This window comes from Cydia fagiglandana, chromosome 15 (assembly GCF_963556715.1).
Source record: "Cydia fagiglandana chromosome 15, ilCydFagi1.1, whole genome shotgun sequence".
NCBI classification, from domain to species: Eukaryota; Metazoa; Arthropoda; class Insecta; order Lepidoptera; family Tortricidae; genus Cydia; species Cydia fagiglandana.
This window is the reverse complement of record NC_085946.1, coordinates 15,748,179-15,765,829: the sequence shown is the minus strand read 5'-3', so window position 1 is coordinate 15,765,829 and position 17,651 is coordinate 15,748,179. Positions and strand designations below refer to the sequence as shown.

The 17,651-nt window shown below is 40.7% G+C and overlaps 1 protein-coding gene across 1 annotated transcript in view; it reads left to right on the top strand.

Moving 5' to 3' along the window:
* The window catches only part of LOC134671511 (mitogen-activated protein kinase kinase kinase 11-like), a 164,975-nt gene that overhangs the window by 132,080 nt on the left and 15,244 nt on the right, over window positions 1-17,651 (top strand). Inside the window, exons 2-5 of the mRNA XM_063529377.1 lie at window positions 1,465-1,604; window positions 10,730-10,922; window positions 13,008-13,183; window positions 16,880-17,069. Of these exons, the coding sequence (XP_063385447.1) occupies window positions 1,465-1,604; window positions 10,730-10,922; window positions 13,008-13,183; window positions 16,880-17,069 (699 nt within the window). The remainder of the gene's footprint in view (window positions 1-1,464; window positions 1,605-10,729; window positions 10,923-13,007; window positions 13,184-16,879; window positions 17,070-17,651) is intronic.

The window sequence follows — 17,651 nt, the reverse complement described above, 5'->3', positions numbered from 1 at the left end:
TGTTTTTTTACACTTTTTTTCGTAAAACCTTCTTTTTGCAAAGTGTTACTTGTCACTTTTTGACATCTATCAATAAGGATATTTAGACTACGTCCCATAGCAGCAACATTACCACCAAAAAGGCCTTTTACATTATGTTACAACAAAAATTTGTTTATTTTTAAATTAATATTATCTCTGAAACTAGGCGTTTTTTAAAAAAGTTTATAGGACATTTTTATCTCTAAATATGATCAGGAATATGCTGTTTAAAATTATTCGGTTTACTCATGTTACACCGTGTATATCAGAACACGTCTATGGTAAGGTAACAAGGTGTGTTACGATAATATTTTATTTATTTTGGCTGTCACTATGTATTTAATGCTGACTGTACGACGCGTGGTATTGCCATAATTAAAAATCTCAGTACGTCTGTGACGGTGGTGCTTGCAACTTTGCCGAAATATCAGGAACTCGTATAATGTGTACTGTACAAGCTCTCAATTTTCAATGAGCCGTCGCTGCTGCGATCGTAAAGCTGCTTGTTCCCCCGGTCACGCTCGCTGTGGGAAATACGCCTCGTTTTGTGGTTACATGCGGACTTATATACTATATGTATAGCTATATAAACAGTACTTATGTAAGGCCGCAGATTAACCGCAGCGATTACGAGCATTTGACATGCTGACAAAAAGAACAGGCAATTTAAATTAACCAATAACTTTGCCAGAGCATACCGGCTGTTTGCATATTACGCATCCGTGATGGTCTGCATCGCTGCATGGCCTTCAACCAATCTTCAAAAATGGGTGAAACGAAAATTTGTGAATGCATGTGTTATGCCACTGATGGCAGGCTCGTTGGTTTATCTACGTATAGCTCACTCGCCAAAAAAATGGGCATTATTCGCTTCCCGTTGTGAAATTTTCTTAAGTTGTTTGGAACTGTCATCTATTGCGTTTAACTGACAGGCTGATATCGTCCAGCGAACTGATGATCTGTGGGCCCCTTTAAAGCTTGGGCGCCATACGCTGCGTACTGTTTCGAAATACTACCTTCCTGTACCTACAATGTGACGCTTCACGCAGCGTACTTTGTCAACAAGAGACCTAAGCCTAAGCGATAAACAGCCATTATAAGCCCACACCTGTTTGCAACTTTGCATTTATTTTGCACCGCCTATGTGAACATGTTGTGGCCATATCACCAAAACTGCATAGCAAAAAGCATTAATTTATTCTACATAATAACCTCCAAAACCTACGTGCTTAGGTCACATTTAGCCGTTTGACAGCCCACAGCTAAGCCTACGTCGTGAATATATTCTTGTCAATTATTGATTTAAAACACCCATTACATATTGAGATCATTCAGTTTTATGATTGTTACTTTGTAAAAAAATATGAAAACGTTTCGGTTACTTTTAAGTTTCTACGTCGGCTTCTTACATTTCTAAATTAATTGTTAATTTCTATTTTCCAGTTCTCCTGAGCGAAGCAATCCTTCCCGACGACAACCTAGAAGACAAGACGCTCAAAATCACTGACTTCGGGTTGGCTCGCGAGGTGTATAAGACCACCAGGATGTCTGCCGCGGGGACCTACGCCTGGATGCCTCCGGAGGTATGCTCCTGTCTTGTCATCTTCTTGTGTCGAGGCAGCCTACTAGTAGTGAGGGAACATCTTAGAAGACAAGGCGCTCAAAATCACTGACTTAGGGTTGGCTCGCGAGGTGTATAAGACCACCAGGATGTCTGCCGCGGGGACCTACGCCTGTATGCCTCCGGAGGTATGTTCCTTTCTTGTCTTGTTCTTGTGTCGAGGCGGTCTAGTCATATGATAACTAAACAAGACGCTCAAAATCACTGACTTCGGGTTGGCACGGGAGGTGTATAAGACCACCAGGATGTCTGCCGCGGGGACCTACGCCTGGATGCCTCCGGAGGTATGCTCCTGTCTTGTCATCTTCTTGTGTCGAGGCAGCCTACTAGTAGTGAGGGAACATCTTAGAAGACAAGGCGCTCAAAATCACTGACTTCGGGTTGGCTCGCGAGGTGTATAAGACCACCAGGATGTCTGCCGCGGGGACCTACGCCTGGATGCCTCCGGAGGTATGCTCCTGTCTTGTCATCTTCTTGTGTCGAGGCAGCCTACTAGTAGTGAGGGAACATCTTAGAAGACAAGGCGCTCAAAATCATTGACTTCGGGTTGGCTCGCGAGGTGTATAAGACCACCAGGATGTCTGCTGCGGGGACCTACGCCTGGATGCCTCCGGAGGTATGCTCCTGTCTTGTCATCTTCTTGTGTCGAGGCAGCCTACTAGTAGTGAGGGAACATCTTAGAAGACAAGGCGCTCAAAATCACTGACTTCGGGTTGACTCGCGAGGTGTATAAGACCACCAGAATGTCTGCCGCGGGGACCTACGCCTGGATGCCTCCGGAGGTATGCTCCTTTCTTGTCTTGTGCTTGTGTCGAGACAGTCTACTAGTAGTAAGGGAACATCGTACTGGCATATTCATGTGAGCGAGATGTACAGAAAATAAGTTACGCAGACTTTAGCGGATATATCAGTGTCAAACTCGTGGTAAGGCTACAGATAATTCTAATTCTCTGAATGTTTCCAAGAAAATCTTTAACACAAAATACCTAAGCTTGCCCGACACTCTTATATGATCCTTATATCAGTTTATTATCTCTTTAGCTACTGTCTCGATCGAGGTCGTAAAATTTTACGAGTCTTGTTCTGGTATTCCTTGAGAATACTTCGCATTGTTCTGATTCAGATATAAAGTCTGAGACTGAAAGTGTTAGTACATTAGATTCTAGTACTTAAATCAATTCCTACTTACCATCATAAATAATTTGTAAAAATAACTTAATGCATAATTTGTAGGCTTTGAAATACAATAAATGCCTCATCGAAGTTTCATACCTGTTTGAAACAGTATATGATATACCTAGTAGATAATCCTAGTCCACTTTATATTATTCTTTGTTATTTACTTCTTCGTATGTCAACGTTGTTCCACGCATTCGTTTTTTTTTATGAATTAAGTTTAAATAAGTACATGGCTTGCCATATCAAAACAACCGTATAGCGACCATCCCCCCAAGTAAATAAATATGTCGAAGTCTAGTCAAAGGTCCCACTATTTCGCTTACCATAAGGACGAGATTTGCTTGTATCTTTATATAAATAATCTGTCAAAGCGTCCTTAAGCCGACCACTGACTAACAGTCCGCCGGACGATATCGGCCGGTCAGTTGTTCGGGACTGTAAAATTTTTGTTCTAACTGACAGGCCGATATCGTCCGGCGGCCTGTTAGTCAGTGGTCGGCTTTATGGCAAGCGACATCTTTATGTAAAATTCGTATATAATTTAACCTTATTGTTACAACAACAATAAACTACGATGAGATACAATGCAAAGTATCAAGATAATACCTCTACAAATAAATGCTTAAGATTATAAAGTAAAACACGAACACAACACGAGATGTACCTATTAATATCGGCAGACGTGATGTAAACACAATAACGTTTCATACCTATACCGCCATTCTTATGCAAAACGGCCTATCGCTATGGAAAAGTTCTATCACTTAAGCCTTTCTGGAACTGAGGTCAGAATAACAAGCAGTTAGTGTGTAGTTATAATATAATCTATGCGTATTGATTAGGTAATAAATCCGTAAGGTCAATGTCCATGCCACTTATAAAGTCGGATGATGTAATAATCTTATTTAGATCATAGATGACATTTATTATTTGCCTGCTTAGTATCTAGCTTACCATTTCATATCTTAGTTTTAGCCATTAACCGATCTAATTAAGAAGGAAGTGGTCGAGCGCCCGGATACTTCTTTTTCATTAAAAAGAAACTCGTTGATGTTTTTTGTTCTATCCTTTGGCTTTAAGGTTTTACATATAAAACGCTCACGCCCCGCCCGGAAAAACGCGCCTGTGTGACGAAGCCTTTATCCTCTTGACCGCGGTGAGACGTGATCGTTCAAATTCATTACAGTTCACCAAAGCGTTTCGTAATGAAGTCATTATAGTTGAGTCGATAAGATAACCCATAGTGAAGAGTATGCGATTATAGTTTGGTGTACGAAGTCTTAATTCAACCATTAAAGTCGACGAGTAAAAAAAACTCACTATCAGTAGGCGTGCCTTTCATGATAACGTGTAGATAATTTTGCTAACCTTGAACCGTGCGACTGTGGTCATTAGACTTTATAATGGACTAGTATTTGGCCTCAAACCACGTGTAGGGCTCGAGGACTGGAAACGTAGATTTATATCACTTGAAAACACGTTTTGGCTATTTTGGGATGTCGTCCTCAGAGTGCCAACAACATTGTAACTTGTAGTTGTTATTATTTATATGGTAGCGTTAGGTATGTAACATCTACATAATGAACTAAACAGTGCCGGCCCATGAGATGTTTCGACGAGGTTTTGCTGATTTTTAGAACTTTTTCTCTTGAATACCAAGCCAACTGGATTGCACAGTAGACTGAGAGAAAAATCATCACCAGGAATTAAAAAACAGTTCTGTACTGGGGGAAAAAATGAAGTTTTAGTAGTAATCATGGAAGTTTCACTATTTCTGTAAAATTTATTTATTTCTACAAACAGCTCAGTAATACTAAATCTAATTTCAGCAAACAGACTTTAGTAAATGGAGCATTAAACAAAGTTCAGTATTTGTTACAATCCATTTTTATTACTACTAAAATTCTCCGATTTTTACTAGTAAAGTTTGCGATTTTTGGAAAAAAGCATCTGTGATTTCAAGTTATGATTTTAGTAAATGTCTCACTTACATAGTTTTGTAAAATCTAAAAAACGAGTTCGCGGAAATAACATTACCCTATTTAAAATAACAATTCAGTTGTTACTATAGCGACATTACAAAGTTTACTCGTATTTAGTAGATAGACTTGTTGTGTTTATGTTCATTGTTGTACCAATCACTAAACGAGTTTTGTAATACCAACACAGCGAAACGAATGTTAGTGATTTTAGTAAAATTTACTACTTGCTACGTTCATTTGGTTAGAGTTAGTATTGTGTCGGATGTCGGGCGGGCGTGTCCGTGTCTTCTTTGTTTAAAACATACTTAAGTTAAATAATAAATTTAGGATATATTGTGGGCCATGGACATATTAACCCGCGACCTACTGTGTAGTTGGGGTCTACAGGAATATATTGTTCTGCTACTTCGAGCTAGCTGTTGTTATTCTATTGATAATGACATCATAGGTAAATCTAAACTGTTTGCAATTCCAACCTCCCTAGCACAGGTGCGCCGCGAGAGCATGTTGCGCGCGTAATAACTACTAGTCTCTTTCTGACTGTATGAATAAGAAAGGAATGGGTAGAATATCTCGACAGGCTTTTATAGTGCCTCTTTAGTACAGAGATATACTACCAAATGCTTTTTTATTCATACAGACAGAAATAGAGACGGGTAGCTACCACGCGCGCGACATGCTCTCGCGGCGCCCCTTTGCTAGGGGCGGTGGAATTGCAAACAGTTTAGTTTTTGCCTGTGACGTCATTATCTCTAGAATAACAACAGCTAGCTTGGAATCGCAGTACAGTTTAGTAAAACCTATGACGTCATCGTCTCCGATATTGCTAAAGCACGCTTAGAATTACAAAACGGTTAGTTTTCACCCATGACGTCATCACCTCCGATATTGCTAAAGCACCTCTCGGAATAACAAAACCAAATTTCTGAAATTACTCTAGCATACTTCAAATTACAAATATAGAAGATGTATTTCCTACTAAATGGAAATTGCAAAAGTCAATTTGTTCCTATTAGTTGACTCTCCTTGTCCCCGGATTAAGTTTGGTATCATCTTGGATCGTCCCATTCGTTTTTCGTCAAGTTCTTAAATTAGCCCTATTCTGATTTCGTCACTCATTCTACATTCGTTACAATCGTCGGTGGCTTTCAATGTAGAATGAGTGACGAAAGTAGAATAGGACAAATTTAAGAACTTGACGAAAAACGAATGGGACGACCCAAGACGATACCTTAAGTTTTATTTTTGTAATTGTAAGTGTGTTTTTGTTAGTTTTTTGTCTCAGTGTAACATCTAGTTTAATAACTTCATTATCTTTCGTTATTCTTTCTGTCATTTCCGATTCCATCATTCTAATCAGTTCACTGTCAGTGGTAATGTCATTTCTAGTGTTATTACATTAACATAACTCCAATACTGAAGCAAAATATTAAAATAAACTTCATTATTTGCCGTCATTCCTTCATGCCAATCTTCCAATCCATTAAAGTTATGTCATGGTAGTGTCGGACCCATGATTGCGACTTCAGAGCAACGAGTGCGGAGAAACGATGAGTATCACGCACGTTTGTGTAGGGCTTTCTTTATCTAACAACTCTAATGATAATTAAGTGTAAGTAAATATTTGTGCCAGACACTTTTTCACTACGATTCAGTTACACGTTTAACCGTCTAGGGGTCATCCCTCCACCCCCTTCTTGATATCAGTGCACATTCGGATTGGCCTGTCAGTGCCCGTTTTAGTTCACGGCCGCCCTGTCAGATTTCGATCTGTTCGGAAATGGGATTATTATTCACCACACCAGCCAGTGGGAGGCGTTGACGCCTCTCGCACTGCGTACGCGCACATTGTCGTACAAATCTCATTGCAGTTTCTATTCAGCCGGCCTAGCCAAGGTTACAATCGCTATCGCTTCGACATCGAAAAGTATTATGTCTCTCTATCACTCTTCCATATTAGCGCGACAGTGACAGTTGCGTTTCGATCGCTACGGAGCGTAAGCGATTGGCATCTTGGCTACGCGGCCTGGGTCTATCTCTGTCGCTTACTGTACAGTTTTTTAGCTTTGGAAATAAGGTAAACAATCTTGTTGTGCCTTTTAATTGAAAAACACATTTTAAAAATAAGTTACGGCAAATATTTGACAATTATGCATCGAATACGATCACTTATGTATTTTTTGCTTTCATACAGATTTATAAAAAGCATTTTTCAATTAAAAGACATGTCAAGATTTCTTTAAGCTTCCTTACGCTTACCTTCTTTAAGTTCTTTCTAATGCTAAAAAAAACGAACTATAAATGTAAATTCACAGAATTACATATGATATCATCTGCATATCTAGAATTATTGAGTTGACTTTGATCCAAATATATTATTAGACGTTTACACATAACGTACATTTCAATGGCTTTCTCGGTACGAATATGACGTGGACGTGTCTAATCCCGTTATCTGTGTGTCGTCATGACCGTGCACGTGATACACGTACACAAATACACATACACATATAACCATAATGTTGTACGCCATGCGTTAATTCATCGGAAGCAACACACATTTATTTTCATTACGTTATGCAAACGTAAAATAAGAGGCATTTTCAGTTTAATATGTGTACGTATTATTACATTAATGTGTTGTTATTAAAAACTTAACCATCAACATTAAAGAAGCTGTGGCTATCGGACCAGAAGCAAATTTTTAGTGACTATAGACACATATTTTATTATATATAACGCAGGTATTCTATATAGATTTAGATTTTAGATTTAGATATTTATTCTCATAATATTAAATTACATTATAAATAATGCTAGACTAATCTACACGAATTTATATTATGATCGTCATTCATATTTACATAATATTATTTAATACATACAAATTAAAAAATGTCTTACAATAATTAATCTTATGTCAACAATTTATCCATTCATGTCAAAACAAAATACGGTAATAACTAAGTACGAGTATCTCTTAATGATCGTCATGTTCTAAATAAAATACTAGGTACATATTACAATATACATAAATCAATAACTGAGAACATGTCAAATTTATACGATTCAATTTACAATTTAAAATGTCAAGGTCATATACTCATTTACAGAATAAAGTGGATTATCTAATAAAAGGACTCTCAGTATAATATTTGGGTCATTCCATAAGAAACGCTACCAAGGGTTCAAAAATGAAAATTGGTTTAAGAAGTCAACAATAACCTATTTCCATAGAAAACATACCAAACCTTCATGTCAGAAAAAATACCCGAAAAAAAAACATTTTTAGATGTTTTCCATGTACTTGATCGGAACGTTTTAAATGATAGGCGTAAAACTAAATTTATATAGCGATATTGGCAAGACTAATTAAAAAGAAAATAACTGTAAACTGTTACAAATTTCTCGCAGTTATTTCAGGTAAAATATCGTAATTTTATAATTTGTCTTTAAAAATATTAAACAGCATGGATTAATTGGTTTTTAGAAGAGTATTCTAGACTGTGGTCTCAAAGTAACACCCGAAACGAAAAAGAGATAAAAGTATGTGTAACTTTTCCCGTAAATTAACTACAGCCAAACATGTTTTGCCAAAAAAAGGCTATGATGTGAACCTATTCAAATGTATAATAATTATTGTTTTAGCGTCTGCTTTAGTCGTATGTTTTAAGGTTTGAAGTTGTGTAACACCCGAAACGTGGTGACCGTCCGCCTGTCCGTCCCCGGCTTTTCTCCGTGGTGGTTAGTGCTATAAAGCTGCAATTTGGCACGGATACAAAAATCAATCACGGCGACAAAGTAGTAACACAAAAATTACAAAAAAAAATTTTTTTTAGGTTAGCTCCAGTACAAAATATTTTTTATTTTTTTCGCCTTTAATCCTGTGGTGTGGGGTGTCGTTAGATAGATCTTTCAAAATGAATAGGTGTCACCATCAACCATTTTTTGATTAAGTGAATATTTTCGGAAATATTCGCATCGAAAAAAAATAATTATGATATCTTCGAGAAACAGTTTTTATTGTTAAGATTAATGTATTTAATACTAATTCCGCATCTATTACTTATGATTTTAATCGAATTTATTAAAAAGACAATAATTTCAATAAAATGAGCCATAATTTCGTATAAATCTGTCTTAATTTCGTACTCGTAACACCCGAAACGAACCATGAGTAAAGGCCCATTTACATGGTGCGATTTTCTCGCCTCGAATGCTCGATTATCGTAGCACGAGAAAAAATATAGTATCATGTAAACTAAACATACGATATGGTACTAGAAGGAGCGATAATCGCCTCGCCTTTGCTGATTGGATGTCTCCGTGTAAACAAAATTTTAATGCGAGAATCGCATTTCGAGATTTTCGAGTTCATATTTGTTGGTGACCCAATGTTATGCGTTTTAAAATGTTTTATTAATAGCCAAAACGCGCAACAATATTTTTCTTTTCATACCTAGTGTATTTTGTGATGTTTGACCAATGTACTCTGGGGGGTGAATTATGTAGGTCATACTGAACAGCTTTTACTGTGGAGTGTGGAGCCACAACCCCGAAATCGCGGAAAACAAATCTGCTTGTTCCATAGAAAACATTGACGAATTATGACTCTTTGAAATTTATGACAACCTACTATGGAGTAGGTAAAAGTTCTTTTGTATGAACTAAGTACATTATGTAATTATGTATTCACCCCTCAGAGTAATGTTGTCGTTTCCCGGCAAATTATTTTTTCTTAAAAGCAACGTCACGTTACTTCAGCCAAGAGCCAATATTAAAATACTCGTAAATGCAACTTAAAATATATTAAAATTCAAAATAATGAGAGAATCAAGAAATATTTACTAAGAATATTGACAGTATAGTGAAAAGATTAGTAACTAATCACGTAAGTTGACAGGTAAAACTCGTACGAAAATCGGTTCGCACCGATTCGTGCGATACTCGCACGTACGTGAAAAAATGTCATACGAGAACCAGTTTAGACGAGTCGAGAAATCGTATGCAAATATTTCCCTAGAACGCAGCTCCCCGTGTAAACTATTTCGCCTGGCGATAATCGCCATTCGAGTATCGCATGACATAATCGTAGGCGAGTTTTTATTTCTCGCATGAGTGTAAACATTTTTATTCGATAATCGCCTGACGATTATTGCATACGATAATGTCATACGATTTCTCGCCCCAAAACGTGCGAGAAACTCGCACCATGTAAATGGGCCTTAACACCCGAAACAGGTAATTTATTTTATTAAAATTAAACAAAAAGTGATACTTAGTATTACTTCAGTGTTTCAGTAGACTATGCTAACTATTACTACTTGACATAAATAAAACTGGAGGTTACTTGACAAAATTCGCTAAAATATGCATTTTGGTACTGATGGTCAGAAGGTATAGGCCAATTCGCGTAACGCCCGAAACAGCTACTTTTTAGTGATTCTCTCGTTATTGGTCTTATACTTTAATTATGTGTGTACAATAAAAGAAAATATTATCAAAGTAGTAGATGAATCAATAGTTATAACCTCGTAGTTCCTGTTACAATATCGATTAAAACCTTATTTTATGAGTTCAAGTGTAACACCCGAAACGGTGGAATGACCCATTTGTTATACTGTTACTTCTAATTTTTTATCTTATTTTATTTATTTACGCCCCTTTTTTTAATTTTATTTCATTTCTCCTAGTATGTTGTACTCAGTGCTATATTTGTCTACTATTCTTCATATTCTTCATCAATTCTCATCTACTCAAAAGTTAACTGGAAGAAATGCATTAAAGGCATAAGTTCGCGTGTTAGGTAACTGTATTAAGAAACACCTTCAAGGGATAAGTTCGCTTTTATACTACCTATCCTGTGCCATATTTGTGTTTTGAGTTTAACATACATACATTAACTGAATCCTTCTCAAATTTCCAGGTGATAAAGAACTCCACATTCTCGCACGCGTCCGACGTGTGGTCGTACGGCGTCCTGCTCTGGGAGCTGCTGACAGGCGAGACGCCGTACAAGGGCATCGACGCGCTGGCCGTGGCGTACGGCGTCGCCGTCAACAAGCTGACGCTGCCCATCCCCAGCACGTGCCCCGAGCCGTGGCGGAAGCTGATGCAAGGTAAATGAGAGAGAGATGACAGGGGAGACGCCGTACAAGGGCATCGACGCGCTGGCCGTGGCGTACGGCGTCGCCGTCAACAAGCTGACGCTGTCCATCCCCAGCACGTGCCCCGAGCCGTGGCGGAAACTGATGCAAGGTAAATGAGAGAGAGATGACAGGGGAGACGCCATACAAGGGCATCGACGCGCTGGCCGTGGCGTACGGCGTCGCCGTCAACAAGCTGACGCTGCCCATCCCCAGCACGTGCCCCGAGCCGTGGCGGAACCTGATGCAAGGTAAATGAGAGAGAGATGACAGGGGAGACGCCGTACAAGGGCATCGACGCGCTGGCCGTGGCGTACGGCGTCGCCGTCAATAAGCTGACGCTGCCCATCCCCAGCACGTGCCCCGAGCCGTGGCGGAAGCTGATGCAAGGTAAATGAGAGAGAGAGGTGACAGGGGAGACGCCGTACAAGGGCAAGCTGAAAATAAAAAGTAGGTAAATAAAGATGGAGAGTACACCGATTGGAAGTCATCGGGACAACAACTTTCTCGCAAAGTTTCTCCCAGTGACAGATTTTATCTGACATAAAATTCACGAGGTGTTCCTTAAATTGATTTGGATATTTTGGATTGCTCTCTGATCTGACCCTACGACACGTTGCTTTCGGAGCAACTTCACATGATAGGAGACAATCTGCAAGCCGTTGCCGTAACATTTGATACATAGATATGCGCCGTGAATGAGGTCTACAGTGTTTTTTCTCTTGTTTTTTCTTTAATATTGAGATATGTTTACTGCATATGTATTAATGACCTCCAACCTCAGTCGACGTGTGACATCAACACGTATAAGACATATTTGTGTTCAAACGCAATCACCACCGTGGATTTTCCCAAAGTTGACGTAAACCCCAAATCACAAAGGGAGGTCAACGCGCGTCGCAGACTGTTTTGCAATCCACCTCATATTAACAACTGGCTCTGTGAGCTGTAGACCTCGAGACCCACAACTCCGCTATTTTAAAAAAAACCTGCTCACAAAATTTGACGAGAATCAGTTGAGAAATGTGAATGAGAACAGCCGGACATACGTAAGTATTTTTGCTGAAACGGAGACGCTTTGCTTTCGACTCGTTCAACTAGTGTATGTTAAAATGTCAGTAAAGCATTAACCATAATTTGGCATTAAGTCCGCCATTTGTACAGTCAACTGTAAAAATATGGGTGTAGCCTTCTAATTCAAAAATATATCCCATAGTTCTTAATTCGCTGACATAGGAGCTATGGGACATATTTTTGAGATGATTTGTGCACCCATATTTTTACAGTTGACTGTACATTGTTGTATATTTATATTTTATGCAATAAACTTTAAATAAATAAATAAAGCAAAATTACCAACATAAAGTGCGCTTAGTGGGTGAGACCGGATTTTACGATTGTCGTTTGTAGCGGCGGGCGTTCAGATTGATAACGCTTGATAGTGCGACTCAAGGTCTCCTTTAGGAAATATGATGCAAGTGCACCATAAATGCATCTATTATTCCTATATTGATTTCCTGTATATATTCAAGGATAATTAAGGGTGAAAATTCTCATCCTCGTGTAAAATTAACACTGTTCGGTCCTTGGTTACACAATTTGTTAACTTGATTGCAACATTATAAACAACGTTTTGTAATTACCAGTTAAATGTTTTAGTTGTATTTCTGCGCACTAGTTTCATACTTTCTGTCATACAGTCAATCCATTAAAAAGCCCTGCAAGGGTCGGTTGCACGAAGTGGCAAAATTGTTTTGTTAAGTAGATTTCATTTGGACCCGGGTATGTCCTTAAACCACGTCCAAGACCGCCGGTGGACGGGCAGCAGCGTCCGTCAAATTCGGTGTACTCGACTGCGATCGCCAACCCGCCTGCCAAGCGTGGCGATTATGGCGTTCACCCCCCAAAAAAGGGGGAGGCCTATGTTCAGCAGTGGACGTCTTATGGCTGAGATGATGATTTATCTGCTATGCGTCGTTGATCAGTCCGATCATAATGCAACTGACCTTAATGAGAATTTGTACTATGTAAAGTAACGTTTTATCTTTTTGTTCATAGCTTGCTGGGACTCAAGTCCACGCTCGCGGCCACTCTTCCCAGAGATCCTGATCCAACTAGAGCACATCAGACAGTCAGAGTTCACGCGAGCACCCCATGAGTCCTTCCACACCATGCAGGAGGACTGGCGAGTCGAGATCGAGGAGGTTCTGCGGGAACTGAGGAGGAAAGAAAAAGTAAGTTACTCAGTGGAACTCAAGCCAGCGCCCTCGGCCGCTCTTCCCCGAGATCCTGACCCAGCTGGAACCCATCAGACAGTCAGAGTTCACGCGAGCGCCCCATGAGTCCTTCCACACCATGCAGGAAAACTGGTGAGTCAAGATCGTGGAGGTTCTGCGGGAAGTGAGGAGGAAAGAAAAGGTAAGTTACTCAGTGGAACTCAAGCCAGCGCCCTCGGCCGCTCTTCCCCGAGATCCTGACCCAGCTGGAACCCATCAGACAGTCAGAGTTCACGCGAGCACCCCACGAGTCCTTCCACACCATGCAGGAGGACTGGCGAGTCGAGATCGAGGAGGTTCTACGGGAACTGAGGTGGAAAGAAAAAGTAAGTTACTCAGTGGAACTCAAGCCAGCGCCGTCGGCCGCTCTTCCCCGAGATCCTGACCCAGCTGGAACACATCAGACAGTCAGAGTTCACGCGAGCACCCCACAAGTCCTTCCACACCATGCAGGAGGACTGGCGAGTCGAGATCGAGGAGGTTCTGCGGGAACTGAGGAGGAAAGAAAAAGTAAGTTACTCAGTGGAACTCAAGCCAGCGCCCTCGGCCACTCTTCCCCGAGATCCTGACCCAGCTGGAACCCATCAGACAGACAGAGTTCACGCGAGCACCCCACGAGTCCTTCCACACCATGCAGGAGGACTGGCGAGTCGAGATCGAGGAGGTTCTGCGGGAACTGAGGAGGAAAGAAAAAGTAAGTTACCTTGTGGAACTCAAGCCAGCGCCCTCGGCCACTCTTCCCCGAGATCCTGACCCAGCTGGAACCCATCAGACAGACAGAGTTCACGCGAGCACCCCACGAGTCCTTCCACACCATGCAGGAGGACTGGCGAGTCGAGATCGAGGAGGTTCTGCGGGAACTGAGGAGGAAAGAAAAAGTAAGTTACCTTGTGGAACTCAAGCCAGCGCCCTCGGCCGCTCTTCCCTGAGATCCTGACCCAGCTGGAACACATCAGACAGAGTTCACATGGGCACCCCACGAGTCCTTCCACACCATGCAGGAGGACTGGCGAGTCGTGATCGAGGAGGTTCTGCGGGAACTGAGGAGGAAAGAAAAAGTAAGTTACTCAGTGGAACTCAAGCCAGCGCCCTCGGCCGCTCTTCCCCGAGATCCTGACCCAGCTGGAACCCATCAGACAGTCAGAGTTCACGCGAGCGCCCCATGAGTCCTTCCACACTATGCAGGAGGACTGATGAGTCGAGATCGAGGAGGTTCTGCGGGAACTGAGGAGGAAAGAAAAAGTAAGTTACTCAGTGGAACTCAAGCCCGCGCCCTCGGCCGCTCTTCCCCGAGATCCTTCCCAGCTGGAACACATCAGACACGAGTTCACGCGAGCACCCTATTATACATACATATAACTTTATTACAAATGACATTTTAGAAAAGATAATGAGTCAGTCTTAGTGTAACTAACAAAGCGTATTAATTGGTTAAAATACCTAAATTATATAATACTCCCAGTAGTGACTAAGGGGTCATCCATTAATTACGTCACACGTTTAGGGGGAGGGAGGGGGTCAAGAAAATGTGACATATTGTGACATGGGGGAGGGGGGAGACACAAACTTTGTGACGGCACTTTAACTTCATCAGTAACCGAAAATTTATTTAAATTATTTAGTTCGCTGTACATTTAAATAACAAGTTTTTAAAACGAAAAAAGTTTTACTTGTTTAATTTTCTTTCCTAAGCAGTTTTGGGTTATAAAATTAATAATATTTATATCGTCAAAAATATTTTGATAAAATATTAATAATACTTAGGTAAGGATAAGCAGCTACACGGGCGGTTCTACAAGGCCCTCATGGGACCCGATGTAGACCTACCCGCGTCGGTGAACTGGCAACGATTCGGAGACCTCTTCGGAGAAACCGAGGGTTTTGCCTGTGCAATTGCGGACGAAGTTATCATGACGAATAACTACCGGAGATATATCCTGAAGGACGGTACGGTCGACATTTGTCGGGCATGCCGCCGTCCCGGAGAGTCACTCAGGCATATTATCTCCGGTTGTTCTCATCTTGCTAACGGCGAGTACTTGCACAGACATAATCTCGTAGCCAGAATTATTCACCAGCAACTTGCCCTCCTATACGGCCTTGTGGACCGTGAAGTGCCGTACTACAAGTACTCACCTGCGCCAGTTCTCGAAAATGGTCGTGCCACGCTCTATTGGGATCGATCTATCATCACTGACAGGACTATTGTAGCCAATAAGCCTGACATCGTGCTGATAGATCGATCGCAGCGCCGGGCCGTGCTCGTCGACGTCACCATCCCCCATGATGAGAATCTCGTGAAGGCCGAGAAGGACAAGTCCAGCACAGCAAGTACCTAGACTTAGCTCACGAGATAACCGCCATGTGGGATGTTGACTCGACGATCATTGTTCCTATAGTCGTGTCAGCGAACGGTCTCATAGCGAAGAGTCTCGACCAACACCTAGAGAGACTCTCGCTAGGTGGTTGGATCAAGGGTCAGATGCAGAAGGCGGTAATTTTGGACACGGCGCGTATAGTACGTCGATTCCTCTCTCTGCGGCCCTGACCACCGGCAGCTTGGGCCCTGCCCCGCTGCCGGCGGCACCCTAGGTTAGGTTTTTTATAATGTGTTTATAATTTTTTTTTATTGTTTGTAAGTGTTTTTATATTTTACTTTTATATCCATATTATAATTAACCTAACTTAAGAAGAAAAATAAATAAAGAAGATATATACTTAGGTACTTACTTAATTCGATTTGGCGATTTCGTAGAAAAAATGTGACGTCACACTAGGGGGGGACGGGTTTGCCAAATGTGACCAAGTGTGACAAGGGGGGGGAGGGGTCAAAAAACCTAGAAATTGGTGTGACGTAATTAATGGATGACCCCTAATGTAATATTCCAGGAAGTAATGAACAATATCGTTTGCCTACCAACCAGACTATTCTTCCTTCAGTAAGCTCACAGTCAAGTGTTATATAATTTTTAAGTGGTGGCTTTTTAAATCAGAATGGTACCTAATTAATATTCTGCCTATTTTAGGTTTATTGTTTTATATTCTGCTTAAGAGTTTTGATAGTGGTTAACTACTGGTTAATAGGATATATTCGAGGTTTCAGAATTTTTGAATTCAACGCCATTTGTTTTTTCTATGTCTAGTCTAACCCTACAAACATAAGTTGTCTTTTTCACACATTTTTAGATTTCATATTCAATTGAATCTTCAAAAAGCTACTGGTACTGACGCTTACTATTGATAAATTATTTCTATAACTCACTAACTTACTGCAAATGCTTGATGCTTCACCAAGTGAATTTCAAATGTGTATTTTATATGTACTAACCTAACGCTCTGTTTTCTTTGTAACGCTTGCAATAGGAATGCAAAACTATAGAGGAGGTTAGTAGTATTTGTTGTGATTCATTTTCGCACATTTTTCTGTATGTTTTGTTGTATTTACCTGTTGTTTGTACCATCAACTTTATTTGCATTACATATTGTTATTTTTACTAATCCTCTATTGTTAAACGCATCATAATAGTGATATTACAATCCTTTTGAATGTAGTTACAATTATGTATATAATTTAAATCATATTCAAGCATTTTTCTAATATTTTATTTTTAGGCTCTTTCGTACTTCGTTTTTAATTTTTCTTCCTTTTTCTAGGAACTCCGATGTCGCGAAGAAGAACTTTCCAGAGCGCAACTCCAGCAGCGACTGATCGAGCAGAACCTCGCGCAGAAGGAGAGGGAACTCGAGATGAGGGAGTTTGATCTCGCGGCCAGAGAACTGCACATCCTTATAGTTGCGAGCAACATGTCTCACACGCAGCCGCCGCAGCCTAATAAGAGGAAGGGTAAGTCAGTTTACAGTTCAATTCGGCCACATAATAAGAGAGAGAGTTAGCAACTGTCAAAGGTTTTTATAGCTGTCATCAAGAAAGAGCTTCGACCATCCAACTCCATTGAGCTTGAGGTATAGATTCGGGTAGTTAGTCACATGTTCAGACAAAACTTTAGAAAAGCAAGCAGCTCTAGCAGGGGAGAGCAGAAGGAGAGGGAACTCGAGATGAGGGAGTTTGATCTCGCGGCCAGAGAACTGCACATCCTTATAGTTGCGAGCAACATGTCTCACACGCAGCCGCCGCAGCCTAATAAGAGGAAGGGTAAGTCAGTTTACAGTTCAATTCGGCCACATAATAAGAGAGAGAGTTAGCAACTGGCAAAGGTTTTTATAGCTGGCACCAAGAAAGAGCTTCGACCATCCAACTCCATTGAGCTTGAGATTCGGGTAGTTAGTCACATGTTCAGACAAAACTTTAGAAAAGCAAGCAGCTCTAGCAGGGACTGATAGAGCAGAACCTCGCGCAGAAGGAGAGGGAACTCGAGATGAGGGAGTTTGATCTCGCGGCCAGAGAACTGCACATCCTTATAGTTGC